Below are 23,534 nucleotides of genomic sequence, written 5' to 3'. Positions count from 1 at the left end.
CTCATTTTAAACATCTCCACTTAGGCTGACCTGTCACAAAAATTTTCTAACAGACATTAGATTCAGGGGAATTTAAAGCTTAAATAACAGAATTACTTGGGAGTTACCTTGGGTACCAACAATCTCCATGTGAAGATGGGCAAGTCCACTTGCTGTGGACAAAGCGAGTTTTATCATTCCTTCCACAGTCACTGTGTATCTGTTCAAATAATCAAAAAGGGATCCATGCTCATGATAATCTGACACCAACCAGAGCTGAGTCCATGTACCGTTGTCTATAGAGTAGAATAACAATGCTTCAGATGGGTTGTAGAACATTTAAGATTTATCAATTCAAAAGTTACCACTTTTTACTCTTGAAATCCACAACTGTAACATATGATGATGGTACCGTAAGTGTGCATATTATTTCCTTCATGTTTTGTCTGTCTTATACTTTTACATACATATCTTTCAGATACTCTGAGTAAGCCCCCTAGTCTTGAGATAAGGCAAGGATAACTAATCCCATTTAAGAGATAAGGAGTCATAGTTCCAAAATGGTGACCTTGAACCTACACAGACAGTAACAGAGCGGGGACTCCTTAGTGGCTAGAAAAATGTCTGGTTCAGGTTAGGTGCTCGATGGTTGTTTCTGGAAGGAGCAGGGAAATGAGAGGAAGGAAGATGGGAAGTATCTGGAGCCTAGTGTGGCCACAGTAGGAATGGAATAGTACAGGACAAAACTGACTGTGAGCTTAAATGAAGAAATGCAAGCTTTATCACAGACTGTACCTTCAGTTCACAAAGAAGCCAGATAAGAGGATTATGAACCCAAGGTTTACAGCTTACAAAAAAATATAAAAATTGTGGTATTTCCCACTGACACATGGGAAAGCAGAGACAGGAACTAAAACGTCCAGAGGAAAAAAGCTAGGGCTGAACCCAGTTTTACATAAGGTGATTCTGAACCTTGACAACTAGTAATATGTATTTCAAAAAGGTTGCTTGTAAACTGATACATGGATTTGAAATGTGTTTTCCCATGGGAATCATGGTAAAGATTCTGGCTAGGCTTCTGGGCTAGGCTGGTCCACAAAAGCCTATTTAACCTAAAAGTAGCAAGAAAATCACATATTTCGTGAAATCACACATTACGACAATACTAGGAGGTAGCACAATTCAGTAAAACATGCAGGCTTGGAGTCATTCTGACCTGGAGTGAAAGCCAGGGCCTTGTTGTTATGGATTATGTGACCTCAGATAAGTTTTGTAACCAATGAGCCTCTGTTTCTTCTTTTACACAGCAAGAATACCTTACTTTTGCAAAAGTGTTAAAATTTAAAATATAAGATAATTAGTTAAGCAGTTAGTGTAACGCATGGCACACAGGAACTTAAAATAGGCTGTTTCCTGTTTCCTGAGACACCTGGGTGGCTCAATCAGTAGAGGGTCCGACTCTTGATTTCAACTCAGGTCATGATCCTGGGGTCATGGGATCATACCCGGCATCAGGCTCCATGCTGGGCATGGAGCCTGCCTAAGATTCTCTGTCTCCCTCTGCCCCTCTCCCCCACTTGTGCTCGCTCTCTCCCCCTAAAAAATGAAAAATTAAAAGAATTTTTGTAAATGTGATGTTTCCTACCCTACTGGTTGTAAAAAAAAAAAAAAAAAACCCACACAACTGACATAAAACAGCATCTATATTTTGAAGGTTTTTACTTGAAGGAAAGCAACTCTGATTAGAAGAGAATAAGAAAGGTATTTTCAGAAGATTCTAGAGGGGATTTCTGGGTACTTTCCAAAAGAATTTAGATATTCATGACACTAGTTCTTTATAAACTGTTCTTCACAAACTGTACAAACGAATTCTATTCAAACTTACACGTTTTTCTTTCCCTTGACACGGATGCATCACTACCTTGATCTGCATACTTACTAATCAAGACTGAATTCTGAAAGGCTGACAAATAGGAACACAGGCAGATGGAAGAAAGGGAGGTTTTCTGAGGTAATTAGCAAGAAAGGCAGAAGAGGGAGAAGGAAGAGGCTGAGCAATATAAAGGACTGTCTCAGGTGGAATTAACTAATTCAGGGGGATAAGGATAAAGGAGAAGGGAATTGGTGTGGATGGACTAGGTTCTGGGCAAAGTCCATTAACCCCTGACAAAGAAAAGAGGAGAGGGCAGGAAAGATGCAGCAGGGGCAGCCAGTTCCCATGTTGACCACCAGAGGACAGCACAAGCTTGGCTGCGGCCTGAGCAACTGGGAAGAGAAAGGCCAGGGCACAGAGCAAGAGCACCGTGTGCCAGTGTGTTTGCAACTTGAAATACGCCTAAAACAGGTTGGGCTCATTTAGAGCCCCAAAATACAGATTTGAAAGCAACCACCACAGCCAAGTTAGAAACTATGCATGTGGGTAAGTTCTTCAAAGGAGCAATTATTGTTCGTAGACATAGAGCTCTCATAGGAATCAGTAAGAAGGGTTTTAGAAAACAAAGACAACTACTAAGAAATAAGAAATGACAGAAAATCTAGTCACGGAACATTATTTTTAAGGTCCTTTTAAGGGTTGGAGAGGAAGCTAAATGACGTAAAAGGCAGAAGAAAGTGAAAATGAAGGACTTGGTCAAACAATGATCACTGCTTTTATCTGTTTTTAAGGTAAGTAATATGGAACTGGTAGTAACCACTGATAAATCACTGCCTACATCCATCACACCCATCACTACCCCTAAGTCACAAAAAAGAGATAATCAAACATTATATGCCTCCTGATGTGATACATAGGAAGTATACAATATACAGGAAGGTATACAATATCACCAAGAAACCAATAAAATGTAATTAGATTCAGTCTCTAATTCTAACTACAAGGAGCAAGTTCTGAGATACTATGGAAACTCAATCAACAGAGTCCAGAATGAGCCAGACAGGACAAACAGTCCAGTTTCTTCAACAAATAAACTTCAAGAAGAAAAAAAAAGATTAAGAGGGAACATAGCAATTTTAAGTTTAAGTTTTAAGCAATTTTAAATCTAAGATAATTATCAACCAAACGCATTGTGTGGACTAAAGTGACACAAAGTGACAAGTGCAATGTGTGAACTCAAGTTATTCGTAAAGTGAATGACCAATTATTTAAAAAAAAAAAAAGACAGATGCAGAAATTTCAAAGTGACTAGATACCTGATGACATTTTAAAAAGTGACAATGGTCGTGTGGTCATGTTTCATTAAAGATTCCTTAATCTAAAGATGAAAATTAAAAATTTTTATAGAGAAAATATCCATTATCATGTCTTTGGCTTCAAATAATTCAGACAGAGGCAGGAGGTGGAATCAGAGATCAAATGTGAGGCAATGAGCTAACAATCAATGTTGAAGCTAAGTGACAGGCATTCATTATACTCTACTCACTTCACTTTTCTACATACCGGAAAATTTCTAAAACTGAAAACTAAAAACAAATCAAAACAACCCAAGTAATAAATGCTTACTGCAAATAAGTTTGAAAATTCAGAGAAGCAAAAGGAAAAATATTCTTAATATTTTAAATATCTTAAATACACTTAATATTCTGAAGAAATACTGTTGAGGAAAACGGGAAGGGAGAGGATGAAAAAGAGGACTATGGTTCTGGTCAATCTAAACAAGAAAATGATAATGTTTTTTAAAAGTAGGAAAGCTGGGAAATACATCTGATTCTGGGTTGGGATGACAGGAGCTCTAACACAAGTCTCTGATGAATCTACGGAAGCAGGAACAGTGGACACGACAGTAGTAACTGAAGTCAAGACAGTAGGCGAAGGACATTCTGAAGCCACTGCTTGCAGTCACACTCATTCTGACTCTCCACTGACGTGGCTTCTTTGCTTCCTGCGGCATCGGATCTGTGCCACAGGCAAGAAAGCGTCAGAATGATCACCAATAGGCAAGGTGGTCTTGGACAAACTATTTCTCTATTTAACTGAGTTTATTTAAAAGTTTATTTTATTTATTTGAAAGGCTACTTAGCCCCTGGCAATTTAAAACACAAAATACACTGAGCAGTTATTTTCACTCTTCCTATAAATACGGTCATTAGTATAGATCAGAATGCCCTAACAGTCATGAGGAAATTTAAAGGAAACAGATCTCTGGGCTCTATCCTATCTCAATTTTGAGCAACCAGAGTTTATAAAATTTTTTCTATGTTATGACTATACTCAATAACTAACTGCCTAGAAAAAAAGAACATCGCTTTTAAAAAATATACATTGCTCTTTATATTTTATAAAAACAATTAGAGATTTAGAAACATGTAGTCAAGAGTCAAGAAAATCTTTAAGAAATTCCAGTTTCTAAAGGCTTCTAATATATTCTATTTGACTTAATGGGTCTAATCTGTATGGCAAACATTGATTTCTCACCAAATCTGACAATGTTTAGTAGCCATATTTGTGGAAAGGCTCAAGTAGAGTTCATTCTACTCAAAGGAGAAGGAACTGTTACTGACCTTTATTGTCTGCCGCTATAAATCCCAAGATGTTTTCATGGCGTAACATTACGGTCTGATAAATCTCGGCCTCACGGAACCATGAGCGTTCTTCTCTAGAGGAGAATATTTTGACAGCAACTTCTTCTCCTCGCCATTTTCCCCGCCAAACTTCTCCAAATCGACCTTTGCCAATACTTTCTTGTAACACAATAGTTCTTGCAATTGTTCTCTGAACGAGCAATGGTAAACCTAAAGATAAGCATAGGCATTAAAGAGTGACTCAGGAACAGAATAACTCTTACAGCTCTATCTTTAAGGAGCTTACAGTCTCACTGGGAGACACAGACTTTATTTACAAAAACAACAATTCATATTTAAAATGAAAATAATAAATATAAGAATCTAGAAACTCCTGCCTAGAGGGTCCAGGTAGACTTTGTACACTAAATTGAATTTTGACTGTCCTTTACAGAAGGGATAGGACCAAAGGATAAGAGGAGCTAAGAATTTAGGTAGGAGGAATATTCAAGCAGAGGTAGAAGAGGAAAATGAATGGATGTTTACAGAACCAGCTTGGACACACAGACGGGGATGGACATGGTAAAGCAATGGAAGAGAAGGGAAGCTGTCCACAGAGTATGACGAGTACTGTATGTTGAGCCCAAGATGACCAATGAGAGCTGTGGATAAAACAGGAACTATTAAAAATTTCTGAAAAGGGCCCATGAGGGGAATGAGGAGAAGTAATTTAAAGATCTTATCTTAGAAGGATGAATGTAGTAATGGTTTTATTGACGGGAGAAGAAAAGTATGTGAACACAAGAAACATAAAATCAGTATGTACAATCCATACTGGTTTTGTTTTTTTTTTTAATTTTTTTTTAACGTTTATTTATTTTTGAGACAGAGAGAGAGACAGAGCATGAACGGGGGAGCGTCAGAGAGAGAGGGAGACACAGAATCTGAAACAGGCTCCAGGCTCTGAGCAGTCAGCACAGAGCCCGACGCGGGGCTTGAACTCATGGACGCGAGATCATGACCTGAGCCGAAGTTGGACGCTTAACCGACTGAGCCACCCAGGCGCCCCAATCCATACTGGTTTTAATAAATCAGTAAAAATTATCACAGGAACCATTTCAAGACAAGCAACTTACTTGCTAGGAACGGGCTGCCTAGGCAACATTAGTATCTTAAAGAACGATGCCAAGTAACTTATAACTTGGTGATGGGACATTGGCATTATTTCACCATCTGAACATGCCTTACTCTAAAATATGTATTTTTAAAATATTGCCACACTCACTCATTTACAGAAAAGGATTTATCACTATCTACAACATTTAAGTAACACTGTATTTGGAACTATTCCAATTCACTTAATATCACATCCCCTATGGACTAAGGAAATGTCATCTTAAATTATACTGACCCTAACAGTAAAAATACCAGTTTAAACTATGTTCTACACTTGTATTTTATTTATATGACCTATACACGTAAATTTATGTAATTTATAATCTATATTCAGAATTGCTTGGTAGACCAAATTAATCCAATGATAGTAAATGAAAATATGTGCTCTCTTGGTTTCCTAGTATAAAATGCTTATTAATCAGAACATTAAGTTTTTGCTTTAAAGTGACCAGAAAGTTTTTCCTCTTTTCATCTAGAAGTTTCTCAAATGGGTCCTTTTCTCTCCTTGCTCTTTATCCTCCCCACCTATTGCAAAGTAGTTAGCAGTCTAATTATAAGCAATTGTTTTTGTTGATAAGGAGGCTGCTAGCTAAAAATAGATCTGTGAAAATTTCTTATTTAAATCAAGGAGCTCTTTAATATTATGAATAATCAATTCTTAGTTATGTTATTTAGTATAGATACTAATTCACAAGATTTTCTTAAAGCCTTTAAATGGGGTCACACGTCTAAAGATATAAAGTATACTTAAGAGTTAACTTCAGGAAGCGACTCTGGGAGTTAGAAAGGCAAGGATAGGCACCTGGGTGGCTCAGTTGGTTAAATGGCAGGCTTGTGATTTCGGCTCAGGTCGTGATCTCACAGTTGTGGGACTGAGTCCCGCATCAGGCTCTGCACTGAGCTTGGAGCCTGCTTGCAATGCTCTCTTTTCCTCTCTCTCTGCCCCTCACCTACTCTCTCTCTCTCTCTCTCTCTCTCTCTCTCTCTCTCTCTCAAAACAGACAAATAAACTTTAAAAAAAAAAAAAAGGCAAGGAGTACAAGAGAAAGGGGAACTGCAAATGGGAAGGATGAAAACGTCTAACACATTCAGGCCTCATGTAAATGATACAGTCAAGAAAGGGGAAAGTTTTTGTCTCCCCATCATCACTGCATTCTAGATCCCAAACTAAAATTCAAAACCAAATCTAGATCTGTCATATTATCTATATTTAGTTACCACAACCTGTATGAATAAGTGAGCATTTTTAAAAAGTAATAATTTTCTTCTAAAGAGAAAAAGAAACAGGCCTAACTCAAATCTCTATGTTATCTGCTTTCCTCTTCTGTATCCTTAGAAATGCTTGTGAGAAACATCAATATGCAGACAGGGTCCAAGCAGCTTCACATGCAGCAAATGAGAAAAACGAGACCGGAACAACCACGTACATTCTAAGAGACCATAAGCATGAACAAGACATAATGAACAGTGGCCTAAGAGACTTACTCTCTTCCCCAAACTGGCACACATGCACATGCTCACACATAGTTTACAATCTAATGACAGCTTAAATAAGGGCCCACATACAGCCTGTGATTCAAATGAACGCAACAGGGATCAGGCTAGCTTCAGGGGTAGAGCTGCCCACGGTTTCCAAGTTAAAGACACAGTTTTTGAGAAACAGAGATCAGGCCTTTCCTCCATTATGGTCATGGTACTGAATAATGAACATATGAATTCATAACATGAAATGATTAGTTTCTTCTTTTCTCAGTGAGTGAAAGGGCTAAAAAGGCTTTTATGTAAAGACATTTTACTCACAGTCACGAGTCCCATGCATGAGACTAAGGCTTTATAATGAATAGAAGGTAAACGAGTGGCATTTTCTGCTATCATTCTACATAAGATAGCTTCTGTCTCAATAAATTTGGAGGCTATTCAGCACATAATGAACTATGACAGGGAAAGGAGGCCTTCAACTATGTTTTTTTTTTGTAATGCAGCAAATTATACTGCATGTCAGATTCTTCTTCCAAATACCTTTCCAATAAGAGTAACACCTGTCATTTGGACCTAACTACAATTTATCAGAACATCTTGTCTCATTTGAACCTCACAACAATCCAATGACGTGCAGAGGGCAGGGTTCATTACTTTCATTTTAAAGATAAAATAACTTGGGCATGAGACATCAGCTAACTGTCCAAAGCCACAGGGCTAGCAAACAGTGTAGACCAGTTTTTGCAGGGTGGAGCATAAAAGGAGAGAAAGAAAGTTTCAGACAGCAGAGTTGTAGTTCCCGATGTATCTAGAAATACAGATAAAATGGAAAAAGAAGAATTTCATTCTTTACTTCATGTCTGTATCTTAAAAGGTTAATAAATGTATTCTTATTCAGAAATCAGCTGCCATGCAGACAGAAACTTCTTCTAATGCTTTAGGTGGGCTTATTCCCCTTGAGGCCTGATACATTACTGCTATGCAGGAAGTATGGCAATAAGGAATTCCAAATGATTTGTAGCCACTCTGATTTTCTGTGACTTTGGTCTTTGCTTATCATAGTTTTTTGGTCTAGGGTGACTTCTAGAATGAGCCAGATGTTCCTTGGGAACCCTCTGGACTATACTCAGAATCAGTGGAAAACCCCAGAGAAGCCTTAAAACAAGCTCTCTCCATTCCTCTTAGCACTCCGGCCCAAAGACTATCACACTTCAGCAGCAAGGCTGCTCTATCTCAGTCCAACCTCTCACTGCCTCCCTGCTCACAACGATCTCAGAGGTCCCTATAGGCTGCCTTGAGAGACCTGAGTCGCAGCACAAGCCTGTGTGTGTTCTAGTGTCATGGACACAAGTCACTTACTGAATGTATATGGCCAAAGTCCACAGAAGACTTCAGGCCAAGAAGCCGGTTTCCTCGCGCTTAAATGAATAAACAGATACGCGTATAAATCTATATTCATTTCCTTAAAATAAACAGACATTTGTCACAGTGTGAAATTTCATTGGTATCAGATGAGATTTCATGCTTCAGTCCTATTCCTACTCCAGTCACAACTTCTGCTTTAATGTTCCTTTAGTTACTTGATTATAAAATTAGTGGAATTTTCATCATATATATTTTCAAATCTTCATTTTATCCATGAATCCAGGCTTTATCTGAAGTTGATTTATACTTTTCAAAAGACAGTGTTTCTCAGTATCTGCTCCAAATTTGTGATAAGGACATAGAAGCCCAAAAGAAATACGGTTTAACCAAGGTCAGAGAGCCAACCAATGACAAAACTTGCACCAGAATCTTGATCTCTTGATTCCTAGCCCAGTGTCAAATTATACTATTATAGAGGACAGGCGTCTTCCTCTCTCAGTGTCTTTTCAAGCTCATGCAACTGAAAAAATAAATCCCTTTCAGTTTAAACATGAAGTACTGCCATACCAAAATCCACTTCAAGAGATGATTCTGGCAATTAGCCAGTCTACTTCTGAAACCACAAGAATCAGCAAATGGAACTGAGAAAAGCAAACATCACAGAGGTCATGGATCCATAAAGCTATATTAAATAACAAGGTGGTTAGACATTTTTCTAAAGTGAGAAAACCATTCATTTAACAAAAAAAACTAGGTCTGAGCTAAGGACAGCAATTGCATATGTTAAAAAAGCAAATAACCTTAAAAATTCCAAAAACATTTTCTGCCATGTTTGCTTTCAAACATCAAAATAAAGCTGGTAAACAATCCTGAATAGAGTAGGTAGCTACAGATCATTTGAACATCTATGAACTTCAGCCTCACTCCCAAGAAATAATTGTCCTTATTCTTTCTATCTCATGGGAGTCATAAGAAGGTGAGAAAGCTTTGAAATTTATACAAACATGAAGATGACTTACAAACTTACTTCAACATTAAAAGTACATTCTAATTCATCTACGATGAATTAGCCGCAGACCTTAACTGGCCTTAAAGCTGGAATTAGTATTTACACTATCTTAAGTTTTACACAATACACCAATTGGCTTAGCCAACTAATAAATAACACAGTTAATCTTTAAAAGACTTCTTAGGAAAAAGGAAAAACAAGTACGTTACCTGATCCAGAACCCGATGTTGTCATATCATAAATTAAATCTTTCAACGTAGTGCCCTCTGAAATAAAAGGACGATCTAAGGAAGGATCCTCTTCGTTTGGCACTCGATGGTGAATGACAGTACGATTATGGCAGATATAAACCATTAACATGAGTGAGATGCAGACGAAGCAGACTGGTCCAGCAATGACAGCTGCCAATTCAACGGGACCAAGGCCAGATGATGGCTTTCCTGAAAAAGGGCCTCAAATGAAATAAACATCAACAATAGCAAAAACACTGAAGGTGGCATCCACAATTTCCTAATCCTCCCCATTTCATGCACTTGGCCACTACTCCCATTAGTCAGAGAGCCTCATTCCAGCAGCTCATAGGGCTCAAACCGAGAACAAATAAATCATTTAGTCTTCTCCCATTGGCCCCCCTTTCATGATCGTCAGGTCAGACAACATCCACTTACTCTTCCTCTGCTCTTCAGCCTCGTCTAAATAAAGCCAGTGACCACCAACATTCCAGGACATCCACACTATCACTCTCAGGTCACTAATAAAAGAACCAATGATCTGGGGCACCTGGGTGGCTCAGTCACTTAAGCATCTGACTCTTGATTTCGGCTCAGGTCACGATCTCATAGTTCGTGGGATTGAGCCCCACACCACACTCTGTGCTGACGGCCTGCTTGGGATTTTCTTCCTCCCTTTCTCTCTGCCCCTCCTCCTCCTCCTCCTCCTCCTCCTCCTCCTCCTCCTCCTCCTCCTCCTCTCTCTCTCAAAAATAAGTAAATAAACAAATTAAAAAAAATAATCTGGAAAAACTCCCATTAATGTCTTAAAAGTCCTTTTTTTTAATCAAGTTTTTAAATTTTAATTCCAGTAAACATACAGTGTTATATTAATTTCAGGTACATAGTACAGTGATTAAACAATTTTAATTTTAATCATACAATTTTACTCGGTGCTCATCATAAGTGTTAAGTCTTTTTTTTTTTTAAAGAAGTTTGGCTTGTCTTCTTATTCCAAGGCCAATAATATATACAAATGGCAGGCAAAAAAAAAAAAAAAAGTATAAATATAGATGAGCAAAAGTAAAATGAAAAAAAATTTTCTTTAGCCTTACTAGCCCCAAACAATTCACATTTTAGTATATGTCTGTGTATATATATCTATCTCTATCCATTTTTGTAAGTTTTTATTTACTTAATCTCTACACCCCACATGGGGCTCGAACTCAGGACCCTGAGACCAAGAGTCATATGCTCTTCCAACTGAGCCAGCCAGACACCCTTCCATCCATTTTTTTAAATGTAAAATATATCTTTTGCTTTGTTAATAGAGTTTGCATGTATATACTTCCTAGTCTATGTTAACCACTTGGACTTTTTTTAATTTTTATTTTTTAAAGTTTATTGGAGTGTGTCCATGCTCTCATAAGTGGGAGAGGGGCAAAGAGAAAAAGAGAAAAAGAGAAAAAGAGAGAGAGAGAGAGAGAGAGAGAGAGAGAGAGAGAGAGAGAATCCCAAGCAGGCTGGGCACTGTCTGCTCAGAGCCCAACATGGGGCTTGATCTCACTAACCAAGAGATCATGACTTGAGCCAAAATCAAGAGTCAGACATTTACCACTTGGACTTTTATTTCAAGATCATTTATATTCTTATAATCTCTTAATAACTAACATTTTGCATTATTTCAGAAACACATTAATTACATTGGCATTAATCCTGAGCCTTGCTGGTTCACTGCTCAGAACCATTTCTTTTATATCACAACTTTCCCATTCTTGAGATCTTTACTTGGATTGATTTCTTATGATAGAATCCTAATTCTTATAATTTCTTTTAAGAAGAGTACATGGGTTCTCATACACTGAATACTTATTATCTAAAAATGGCTGTTGTTTTTATACATAAAAAATCTTGGCAGACCTAAGGAATTTTAGGTAACAATTAATATATGATGTTCCATTAACTTCTGATATTTAAAAAAGCAGAAAATCTGAACTTTTTCTTCTTTTTAGAGGTAATCAGTGTTCACTTGTGCCGAATGCATAAGCAATTTTTTTCTTCATTCTTGAAACTGACATTTTATTATATGTATTTCATTACGTATTTTTTCATTAATTTTGCATAACATTCTGCATCTCTTCTGTCTGCTCATTTGTCATTTTCTGGAATTTTTGTAGTAAGTATATTGGATCACCTAGATTTATCCTCTATAGCTCTTAATTTGCTCACCCTCTTTTCTCCCTGAATTATAACACAATTTCTCAAGCTTATCTTGCCTTAAGCTTGTATCACACTTAACTATAAAATATTAGTATCCAGTCTGCTATTCACTCTCAATACTGCATTTTTAAAAATAATTCATCAGTTGAGCTTTTCATCTAAAAGTGATCTTTAGGAGCGCCTGGGTGGCTCTGTCAGTTAAGCGTCCGACTCGGCTCAGGTCATGATCTTACAGTTTGTGAGTTCCAGCCCCGCATCAGGCTCTGTGCTAACAGCTCAGAGCCTGGAGCCTGCTTTGGATTCTATGTCTCCATCTCTTTCTGCCCCTCCCCTGCTCTCTCTTTGTCAAAAATAAATAAACATAAATAAATAAATAAACAAATAAAATTAAAATAAAATAAAATAAAATAAAATAAAATAAAATAAAATAAAATAAAAGTGATCTTTAACTGAAAATGGACTTTAGAATGTCTGGGAGTTCTTCCCTATCATGAGGTAAGTCTTTTTCATAGGATTGATTCATCCAGTTCAGTTCACTTCTGAACCACTGAATCTTTTCATTTGGTAAAATTTTTTTTTTATTTTTATTTTTTTGTTGTTTGCTTATCAGAGACCTGGGAATGAGGGATTTTTATGTATGTTGAGCATTAGAAATGAAGTGAGTTCTTCACAAGGCTTATGAGTCTTCATTTAGGTATTTCAAGCCAAATGGAAATGGGAAATTGTGGAATTATAATTTTTCTTTGTCATTTTAGAATTGCAGATGCCTAAACAGAAGTCAGAAAAATCAGTCTGATAGAAACTTGCCATGGGGAGCTTCCCCACCATGCTGAAAGGTCTGGTTTTACTTTGCTGTTATCACTTGAATGAAGCGCAGGACTGCCTCGCTCTGTAACCTGTAGGGCTGGCCCTTTTCTGCTGGGCCACAGCAGTGCTTCCTACTCTAATTAGCACGATGCCTGGACCAACTCGGAGTGGAGAGGGAGCACTGTGGTTGCCTCCATGAGCAATGAAAGCAGGTGCTTCCTAAAGAAGGATGGGGCATTTCCTCCTGTAACCTCCTCACCCGAGTGCCTCAGTGTAAGGTTAGGTGGGATTCTGTAAGAGGTGCTTTCATGTACTTCTCTTCATCTGGGTAGTCAATTCTTCACTAGTCTGATGCTATCTGCACTATAAATCATAGAAGTTTCTCACAAATATAGGCACGAGGCTGGTATTCTTCCATTAATTCTGCTAGCATGAATACAGGTTTCCCCCACTTTTATATTGAATATTCTATATTGCCACTGTAGAAATTCAGGATTTGAGGAAAGTGATGGAAGGAGTTAAATACATGTGCTCAGGCTAACATCTTAAACTAGAACCTGAACATTAATCTAATTCTAAGAATTTATGAAGCCTTCAAATTCCTGGCTCGGCCAGGACACTGTTAAATGTAAACTATGGTGAAGGACCAAAAGCCCCGAAATCATATATAATGATTTGTATATAAAGATCATAAAGCAAAGTTAAATTACAAAATGAAGGCATCTGGACTGTTTAGTGCTGCGCTCAATTCCTGCCCATTACCGACTGCTTTAAAAGGCTGGGGCATCATACAAGGAAGAGAAGGCTACTCTGAGGACAAAGCAGGGACACTCTGAGGATGTACTGCTGCAGCAGCCCTGTCAGAATCCGCCTTGAAGAGGATGGCCTTTTAGGCATAACAGACCTCAGAGAAAGTCTATTATTGGAACCACGTTCTCCAACAACACACACCCAGCAAGCAGGATCTTGGCTACTCCTATAACTCTACAACTACGGACAAGTTCCTTCTTGCCTCTCCATGGAGCAAGGTTTTAGTTCTAAAACCAGGGTCAGAATCAGCTTTTCGTTCAGTATTAGAGAAAAGTCTTACACAACCACTTACCAACAGTCGGGAGTTCTATTTTATTGCAGTGGTCCTGATTGCAGCAATACGTTGTAGTGACAGAGCCGGTTTTTGAAGACGGTGCACACACAAACGGCCTGTCTCGGGGAATTAGGTCAATTTCAGCTATACACATGCTATTGTGTATAACTTTGTCTGTGGTCTCTGTGACAGAGACAAAGCAGAGCCCATCTGTCACACAAGTAAAATTGTCTTTTGTACAAAGGTGGCAGAAACACTGTAATGCTGGGAAAAGAGAAGATTCTATTAGAAAAAATTCTCAAGGTTCACAATGTGAAGTTATCCCATATTCACTAAAATAATACATTCCTGATCCTATTATAATACAATTTCTTTGCACTGTTCAAAAAATAAAATGCTTATTTCTGTCAGAAGTTCCAAATTCTGTTCAGAAGCACACGTACATAGGAGTCAAATGTGATAAAATCAGGATCGAGGTTTTTTTCTAAAACTTTTTGGTTTACAACTACAGAAAAATTCTTACAAGTAATTTCATCAAGGTAAGGCTCTCCCATTTGAAACACAGTACATGTAAATTTTTAATGGTTATTCTTATCAGCCCAAAGCTATGTATTCACATATTCCCCCACCTGGAAGCAATATGTGAAAATACAACTACCTACTTCACTAGAGGCTGGAAATGTCATTTGGGTGGATTTATGGTAATGGAGTAATGGAAATAGATTTGTATTTCTTTCCTCTTGTGCAAACCCTGAGAAAGGCATGTATCTTCTAGCTAGGATTAGGGTGCTTGCTCAGTAAGCCAAGGAGACTGCACCAGTTAAGGTAATCATAGACTGGAGAAACACTAGCAACATGCCCAGTTGTATCTTTTGATCTTTATGGCTTAACTGGAGAAGTGACTCCTTCAGGGAAGTCTTCCCGTAATTACCAACACCTTCCCCTACAAACAGACACAGACCTTCCACCATGGTCTCCAATGAGGTTAAGTGCTTCCCAAAGCACACATTAACAGGATTGCTATATTTTTTCTCTCCCCTATGAAACTATAAGCACATTGCAGGCAGAGATCCATATTAATCATTTCTGTAAATCCATGTCTAACAGGCCTGTTACATACCACCATTCAAAAAACTTTTGTTAGGGGCGCGTGGGTGGCTCAGTCGGTTAAGTGTCCGACTTTGGCTCAGGTCGTGATCTCGCAGTTTGTGAGTTCGAGCCCTGCACTGGGCTCTGTGCTGACAGCTTGGAATTCTGTGTCTCCCTCTCTCTCTGCCCCTCCCCTGTGGGCCCTATGTCTCTCTCTCTCTCTCTCTCTCTCTCAAAAATAAACATTAAAAATTAAAAAAAAAAAACACTTTTGTTAAATGAATGATAGAATGGGCACTTAGATTTCACTACAAACTCATGAAACTGCAAAACACAGTTATGTCCTTAGGTCCAAACAAACTTCCCAATTACTCGTTGGAGAGGAAAACGTTACAGTCCAGATATGTAGTACACAGAATGGCTACCTATGATGAGACCAAGGAGGTCCACAGAAACAGCATATCTAGAAAAAGAATAGCTAGACAGGCAGGCCAGAAGAAAGCTAACTCTCTGAACAGCTTACTGTGCAGGAAAGGAGAACTCAACAGGCTTGTGATGCTCAAATGTTGCATATTCCCAAGAAAGGCCTGTTTAGGACTGGCCCTTGGCTAGTCCCTAGGCAATAAGCTCTGAGCCCTTGGCACATTCTCCCTGATACGAACACTGCAAACCTGTGTGACTGAGACCCAATAAAAACCCTGGACACCAAGGCTCCACTGAGCTTGCCAAGCTGCAACACTCTGCACGTGCTGTCACAGTGATGCTGAGCTATGGAGTGAGTGCACCTGTGCCACTGCACTGGGCCAGCACACCTGGAAGCTGGCACCTGGTTGCTCCTGGGATTTGCCCCATGTGCCTTTTCCTTTTGAGGATTTTACTATGTATCTTTCCCACTGTAATAAGCCATAACCATGAGTACAACAGCTTTTCTGAGTCCTGTTAGTCCTAGCAAATCACTGGGCCTAAGGGTGGTCTTGGGGACCTCAACTCACTTGCTAAAACCAAACTCAGGAATGTCAGGAATGCCTCAAGCAAGTGCTTCTTGGTTGCTGGCTTAACTAATATACTTACTACCTTTACAGACCAGCAATGTTTTACCTTAGTCGTCATAAAAAAAAAAAAAAAAAAAAAAATTGTTCTTTCTTCTTCTTAAATAGTTCAGCTATTTGAATTAACTCCTCCCAAACACAAGAACTCAAAAAGAGTATTAAAAAAGACACAGTCATAGTCCATAGTCTAATACTTAAAGATTATTAAAAGAGACAGTAGTTATTCACAGTGATTATAGGTTCCCCGGGTATAATTTCCTAAGGAGGGATTCTGACTAAAAAATCCATGGACTGGTTTCAGGGATACATGAATGCCATGAAACTGCAGGTCAAATATATGGCTTTCAAGGTTTGTTGCTTTCAGCAGAATCACAAAGGAGTCTGTCACCCACAAAAGATCACAACCACCACCATAGGAGACTGTCATAATTCTCTCCTGAATCCTCTGTACTCATGGTTAGTCAATCGACCAATACTGTCTAACCATTAGTTTTATCAGTTACTCTACCAAAAGCTTAGTGTACCAAGACCAACTTATGGTTCCAGCACTTGAAGAGCTCCAAGGCCTACAGAAGGCGAACGCTACGATACAGTGTGTAATTGCTATGTATAAAAAATACTGCCATGAATACTCTCTCAATTCTAAGATCTTCATCTTCTCTCTTAGCATATATGAAATGAGACCTACACGCTTGGCCTAACAAGACTTTTACTTTTGGATTCCAACTTACGGCTCCCTTTGCAAATGCCATCTAAGGCCACACATTTCCCACCATCATGTCTTTCGTGGCCATGGTCTTCACACATACTATCTTTCTGCTTCATTTAAACCCACCTCTCATCCTTTAAGACCCTATTCAAACAAGATCTTTTCCATGATATGCTCTAAACTCTTCCCCACCCTTAAGATAACTGGGTGGGTCCTTATGATACGTTTCCTAGTCTTCTTTGTGGACCTTTAAGACTTGTCATATCGAACAAATCACTCTATTTATAGTTTGCTGTTAAGGTGTCTCTCATTACATTAAGAAGGGCCAAGTTTTTTAAAATTTGTTTTCCCACCGTTTAATCCTGGACTCTTAGATGGTGATCACAAAAATACATGCTGACGCAGTATTTCCCAAACCAGAGGTCCCAAGTATGTTGGGAGAAGAAGGGGAGTCTACAAATTGTGTACAAAAAAATTTTTAATGCTTTCATTTAAAAGATAATCTAAAATGAATGATAAAAATTCTGGATCATAAGTAACCACAATCTAAACAAGTACTGTCAGTAGGCTGTCTTTCACTGATGCTTCTTTGGTTGTATTAAGATCTCCCTCAGGCCAAACGTTTCTCATGGCACACTGTGCAAGGAAAGGTCTCATTGTAACTGTAACCAACAGTGAAAAATACTGTACAGGAAACTAGAATCATCAGAGCATATGACAATACAGGCATCGTCAAAAGCCAACAAACAGTCTAACAGCTAATGCCACATATATATGCTGCAAGTATTACATGGGTCCTATCTTTGCAGTACAATTGCAAAAGTTCATTAGAAATAAATGTGGATGGAAGTATCCAATGACATTTTTCCATTCTCACTTCCAGCATGAGCTGGTATAGAGGACCATTTAATAAAGACTTCAGTAATGTCATCATGTTAACCTCATCTCCGAGTGAACACCACAGCTGACATCTCATTAAAACCGGTATTTAAGGAATGTTTGCTGGCAAGTGTTTTGGTCAGACATGAGGTCTGATTATCCCGAACTTAAAAACAAAGCCTTAAAGTCATTAATAGCACCTTGCACAACATTACTTACAGAGAATGGATACTTGCAGCTTTTAGTATCACTCACGTGAAAATAGAGAAACAGATTTAAAATGGCATGAGACCTGAGGCTATTTTTTTCTATTGTGAAACCTAAACATCACCTGTCTCACCGAATAACTATTAACTTGAAATTTGTTAGTTTCATAGTTGTCTTTGTATTTAATTTGCAGTCTTGGTTTATAGTTATAAATGAGCCAAAAACAACAAAAAATTTTTTATCTAGTTTCACAGCTATACAATTTAAGTAACATGAAAAATACATTCTGCATGTTTCCTTTTAAAGGGGTTACTACTTATGGCAAGTTTGAGAAAATTAGGGCTAAAGGGCTTCTCTGAACAAGTGTCCTTCAACAAGAATAGGTCACTGGACAAATATAAACTTCACTTAACATAAAGCTTAACCAGATTAGGGTTTATTTCTTGCGAGAATTTTAAAATTCTATTTTACTACTCTAAAGCAGAGTTGAGACTGAATACAAGATTGCTGTTAAACATATATGATGTTTAGAGTTGACATATATGATGACAGTTCAGAGAAAAAATAAAACAAGAATTTAAAAATTTCCATGAATTCATGAGCTTTAATTCTCATTTTTTAATTCAAATTTATTTTATGAATAGATAGATCTGACCCCTAGCTACCTCTCTTTATTAATTAGGCTGTTGTTAATTTTTAAACGCACATACAGGGCAAAATTTCTATCTAAAAAAGGTGTACAATGATTTCTTCCCACCCCAGAGCCCAGGTTTCACACCCTCCTCTGCAGCATCCTTTAACACAAGCCCACCAACTCGACTCTTTCATTCTGCAACTTCTCACTGAGCATATCTATCTATCTGCCAGGTACTGCGCAGGCTGCGGGGTGTAGGGATGAATAAGACAAGTATCTGGACTGCAAGAGCTCAGCAGGGTGGATTAAACAGAGCACTAAAATCCAGGGTCTGGAGGACAATGATCAAAGCGCTTCAACTCTGCCAAGGTACAAGGGATATCAAGAAAAGCTTCACAGGCCATCTGAGTCAGAACTTGGAGCATATGTAACTCTGCTAGATAGCTGAAGGTGAGAAAGTTGTCCTGACAGCTTTTTGTCCTGAGGTTTTTTCTCCTCAGTGGCAGGATTTTATCCTTGGCGGCTAGCATCCCAAATGTTAATGAGACCATCAGATTTCAATAACTATTCAAGATATTAACCATAATGGTTTCATTTCATCAGCAAAATGAACATAATCCCTTCCTGACCTATTTCATCATCTCAACGAGATCATCAAATGAGATACTGTACAATAGCACATCTTGAAACTACTAATATAAATCATATGTGACCACACAGAATTATCACATATAATAAATGGCGTTGTTCCACACACAGTTTTTATTTGTAGGCCACCAAAGAAACGCGTCTTCCCCAAAGTAGTACGTAAAATTCCACTGTACAGTCCTAGACAGGGCCGCAGGAAACCTTGAAGACCGTCTCATTCTAATTCAGTTCCGTCATTTTATTAATGCAGAAACTAAAACTGAGGAGTACCAAAATAATTTATAACAACATCCTACCCATGTTACAGGTGGATGTTAATTCCCACTACGTTTTCATCACAAACATGTGATGGTATTGGTATCTGTATGTTTCTGAGTTAGTATCCAGATGTTAAATAACTCAAATCTTTCAAGACTCCCCAGTGGTGCAATAGGACAGCTTATTGCTTGGACCCCTAGAGTTGGGCTTTTCTGCCTGACAGCAAAGATACGAATCAAACTCCCTGTTCAGTACCTTTCTCCTACCTTGGTCACCTTTTGCTTCCAGGCCCCAATATCTACCAGCAGCTACAGCTTCCTCCATTCTATGATGCACATTTTCCCACACTCTCACTTCTGAAATCTGCATCTGCATTACAATCAAGGTGAAAAGAAAACTTCAGCCTCTGGACAGAAAGGTAAGACACGATATTGCTCCTGCAACCGAACCATGTACAAACTTGGCTATGTATAGAAGGAATTACTAATTATCACTTTAATTATTTGCATTGGTATCTCTCCTGCAAATAAAATTTAGCTTAACCTTATTCCCCATTAAGGTCTTCAGGCAGATTTCACTACGATTCAGCACTGCAATGAAAAGCCACTGCGTTCACAGAAAATTGTCAATCCCATGCCAGGAAATACAATTACTAGCAATAGAAATTTCCAAAGACTGCAAAATAAATCACAGAATTTTCAAAATTAGAAGATGTTGGTGTGATGTGAAGGGCTGTCAGAAACCAAACATCTAACTGTCAAAGAAAGTGACAACAGTAAAGAGAGACAGCAGGACTCCTGGGGTTATCAACTTCACTGATGGTGATAAATCCCAAGTTGAGATTCTAGCACTTGGTCCCAACTATAAAGGAAATTTCCATCATTGCTTCATTTGAGTGTGTCTGGAGGTCACACATCAAAACCCTATTCCTTCTACCTCCCTTCACTGCTAGATAGTCAGCTAGGGCCACCCAGGGCTGATTCACAAACCCAGGTACCCTGCTAAACAAGTGGAAAAGCAGACAGCCTGCGAACAGTACACAGAACAGACAGGTCTATGACCTTTGTTGATTAAATAAAAACTGGCACCAGAAACCTTGTCTTCTCAGGCCAATAACTTACTCCCCGCTTTATGCATATACTTCAATACTCCCTCCTTTTTCAACCCTTGTTGTTTGGTCTCACGATCCTTCTTTCCCTCTATCAAGTACTTGACTGAAACATCTGTTGAAATTACTAGTGATGCCTTTCTGGTGAAATTCAATGTTCTTTTCTAAAATTCTTCAGGATATGAGACACACTGACACATTGTTCTTTATTGGTTTACATGACACCACTCTTCCATGTCCACAGTCAGCCCTCTGCTACCTCTCAGATCTACATCTCTACACTTCTTGGCCTTGTGCTCCAAACTCATATTTTAACTGCCTTCCAAGAAACACTCTGCTTGGCTTGCCTTTTACTGCAAAGTCAACACATTCAAAACCAAAATACAACATTATTCCTCTAATAGTGGGAGATGTAATCAAAGGGCCCCACAAGGACTCAGGTTCCTTCATTGCTGAGACAGCTCAGCAGTAAAAAAGCAACAGGAGGATGCAGATTTCCCTCTCAGAGACTGAATTCCAATCTTTTCACCACTCTGACTTTGCGGGTGATGACCCTTACTTTCCCTTACCCTTCCCATTATAGCACGATTATGTATTGCTACCTAGTGAGAGTATTCCCAAATATTACAAATATGCACCAAAAGACAGGTAAAGGACATGAACGATGTCTTTTATTCAGTCTGCTTAGCTACTGTTAAAAACTGAAGATCATACCACTGTTGGCAAGGATGAAGGCAAAAGTTAGAATACATACAAACCCTTTTAGGTACTGCTGGCAACCCTGCTACAATCTTGTCCGAGTCCCACTCCAGTTCTGCCTCCGGTCTTCCCTCTAGGCCCAGTGCCACACCCTCTCTCAAGGAGTCTGGTCCTCTCTTCTCTTCTCCCTGCTCCAGCTCTGGGGAAAGCATACTAGGTTCTCTTCTTTTGTAAATATGCTGCCAATCTCTGTAAACAAGGCTAAAACCCTGACCACCAACAGGGTTTTTATTCTTCCAAGTACTCAGTGGTTCTTCTCAACTCCACCCCTTAGGGTTACCTGGCAGCTGTAATGTCAAAGTGAGCTTGTCAAAACACCAAGCACCATACAGCGTGAAAGCGAATTCTCTAGTCTAGTCCGGATAACATTCCACTCCCAAATTTAGGGCTTTAAAACAAAGATATGATTTACCCAGAAATGCTTCCAGAAAGTCCAAGGACTTAAGAAACATTTCTAATTCAACATACAACTCCAACATGGAGGACTAGGGGCATGCCTAAATTCTCAATCACTTGGTTTTTGTTTTTTTGTTTTTTACAATACTTCCATTTTCTAGTCTCCTGAGCTCCATGGAATTAGTTGATATAAAGTTAACTGATATCCAAGAAAAACACACTAAGAACAGGCTGCCTCAATGGCAAGATGAGATTTAACAGGGACAATTAATATAAAGGCCTTCGTTTAGGCTCAAATAAAATAAACTGCATAAATACAGGATAAAGATTTGCTTAGCAAATTTGGGGAATCTGTTTAACAACAGATTTTTAAAAGTCAACAGCATTTACTGTTAACTGTAGCCATGGTGATAGGGGAGACAGAGAGAGAACTGGGCACAAAATTCCACAAATGTCCAAATAATAAATAATCAATGTTACTTGAACATCCATCTGCTATGTAAATATGGGTCAGAAAATCAAAGAACGAATTCGACAAAGTTTGACTGGAAAGGTATCCTAGCCGTGGAGACAACTACCTCATTTTATAGACCTAGTGTCTATTTGTCTCACTCCAATACTAAATCAAATCATGAGGTCAGGATGTGGTAAATTTTGTTTCATAAAAAGCATTTCCTTACTACAGCTCCTCCCTACAATGAACTGACTGCCTCACAGAAGATTATGACTTCTCTATCATTAGAGATATTTAAGCAGAGGCTTAATGACCAATAGTCAGAATTTGTGAAGTAGGGATCTCCTGCACTAAGTAAAGGGTTGATATAAAACTAAAACTCTACAATTCTTCAAATAGTAAGATTCTATTGTTACAAGTTGCATCAAATATTAAACACCCATACTTTCCTTTTTTTTTTTTTTTTTTTTTAATATTTGTTTATTTTTGAGTGAGCAAGGAGGGGCAGAGAAAGAGGGAGACAGAGGATCTGAAGCAGGCTCCACACTGACAGCACGGAGCCCAATGCAGGGCTCAAACTCACAAACTGCAAGATAATGACCTGATGCTTAACCAGTTGAGCCACCCAAGCGCCCCTCCATGTTTTCATTTTTTGACTAATTCAACTTAAGTTGACATCTTCAAGGTACAGCATTTAGGGTAGCAAAACTCATTGTATAATTGTTTGTTGATCTATTTCCTCCATTACACTGTAGGTTAGTATTTTATGAGTATTTTATGCATCTCTGCATTCCTAGGTCCAGAATCCAGAAAGGATCCAGTATGATTCTTGAATAAACATCCCAGGAGTATCTCTTTTGTATGTGGGTGGTCACTAGCACCAGGGTCCTCAATTAAATGGCCAAGCAACCAAATTTTTTTACTTTTAACTACCTTCATTTTTGAAGTCTTTTTCCCATCTCTCAATGCTCTCCTTTCAACTGTCTGAAATTCCCACTCAAGTACCTCCCTTAAGCCCATTTGATGGACAATACCCCATCATCCAGAATAACCTCTTCCTCCATATAAATGGAAGGCAACCTGACACTTCCAAGATTACAAATGAACATACCCTCTGACCTAGAAGGAATGTAGCCTACAGATATACTTTACATGTGAAAAGTGCCTAACATACATGGTTATTAATTTCCTAAGAATTTTATACTAGGTTGTTTCTAATCCTGCCTATGCATCTATCAATAGAACTGGTGAAATAACATGATGGTACCACTAAAATGGAAGCCCATACAGCTACAAAAAAAAAAAAAAAAATTTGATGTTTTCATAAAAAATTGTTTTCAAAAATTTGATGATGATTAACATAGACTAACCCCTAAGATGTATTAAGTAAAAATCTGGGGGCGCCTGGGTGGCTTAGTCAGTTGACCATCTGACTCTTGATTTCAGTTCAAGTCATGATCCCGGGGTCGTGGGATCAAGCCCAACATCGGGCTCTGTGTTGAGTATGGAGCCTGCTTGA

General features: G+C 38.5%; 1 protein-coding gene across 3 annotated transcripts in view; it reads right to left on the bottom strand.

Moving 5' to 3' along the window:
* Nucleotides 1-23,534, bottom strand: part of TGFBR1 (transforming growth factor beta receptor 1) — a 56,913-nt gene that overhangs the window by 14,802 nt on the left and 18,577 nt on the right. Inside the window, exons 1-5 of one of the 3 annotated variants that reach the window (XM_042914306.1) lie at nt 19,565-22,461; nt 13,844-14,089; nt 9,715-9,957; nt 4,477-4,707; nt 108-275 (exon numbers count right to left, since the gene is read on the bottom strand). In XM_042914306.1, the coding sequence (XP_042770240.1) occupies nt 108-275; nt 4,477-4,707; nt 9,715-9,957; nt 13,844-14,089; nt 19,565-19,673 (997 nt within the window). In that variant the 5' untranslated portion in view covers nt 19,674-22,461. Of the gene's footprint in view, nt 1-107; nt 276-4,476; nt 4,708-9,714; nt 9,958-13,843; nt 14,090-19,564; nt 22,462-23,534 lie in introns of those variants that run through there. The other 2 variants (XM_042914304.1, XM_042914305.1) reach the window with 2 other exon arrangements.

This window comes from Panthera leo, chromosome D4 (assembly GCF_018350215.1).
Source record: "Panthera leo isolate Ple1 chromosome D4, P.leo_Ple1_pat1.1, whole genome shotgun sequence".
Lineage (NCBI taxonomy): Eukaryota > Metazoa > Chordata > Mammalia > Carnivora > Felidae > Panthera > Panthera leo.
The sequence above is the reverse complement of the archived record's forward strand: the minus strand, read 5'-3'. Positions and strand labels throughout refer to the sequence as shown.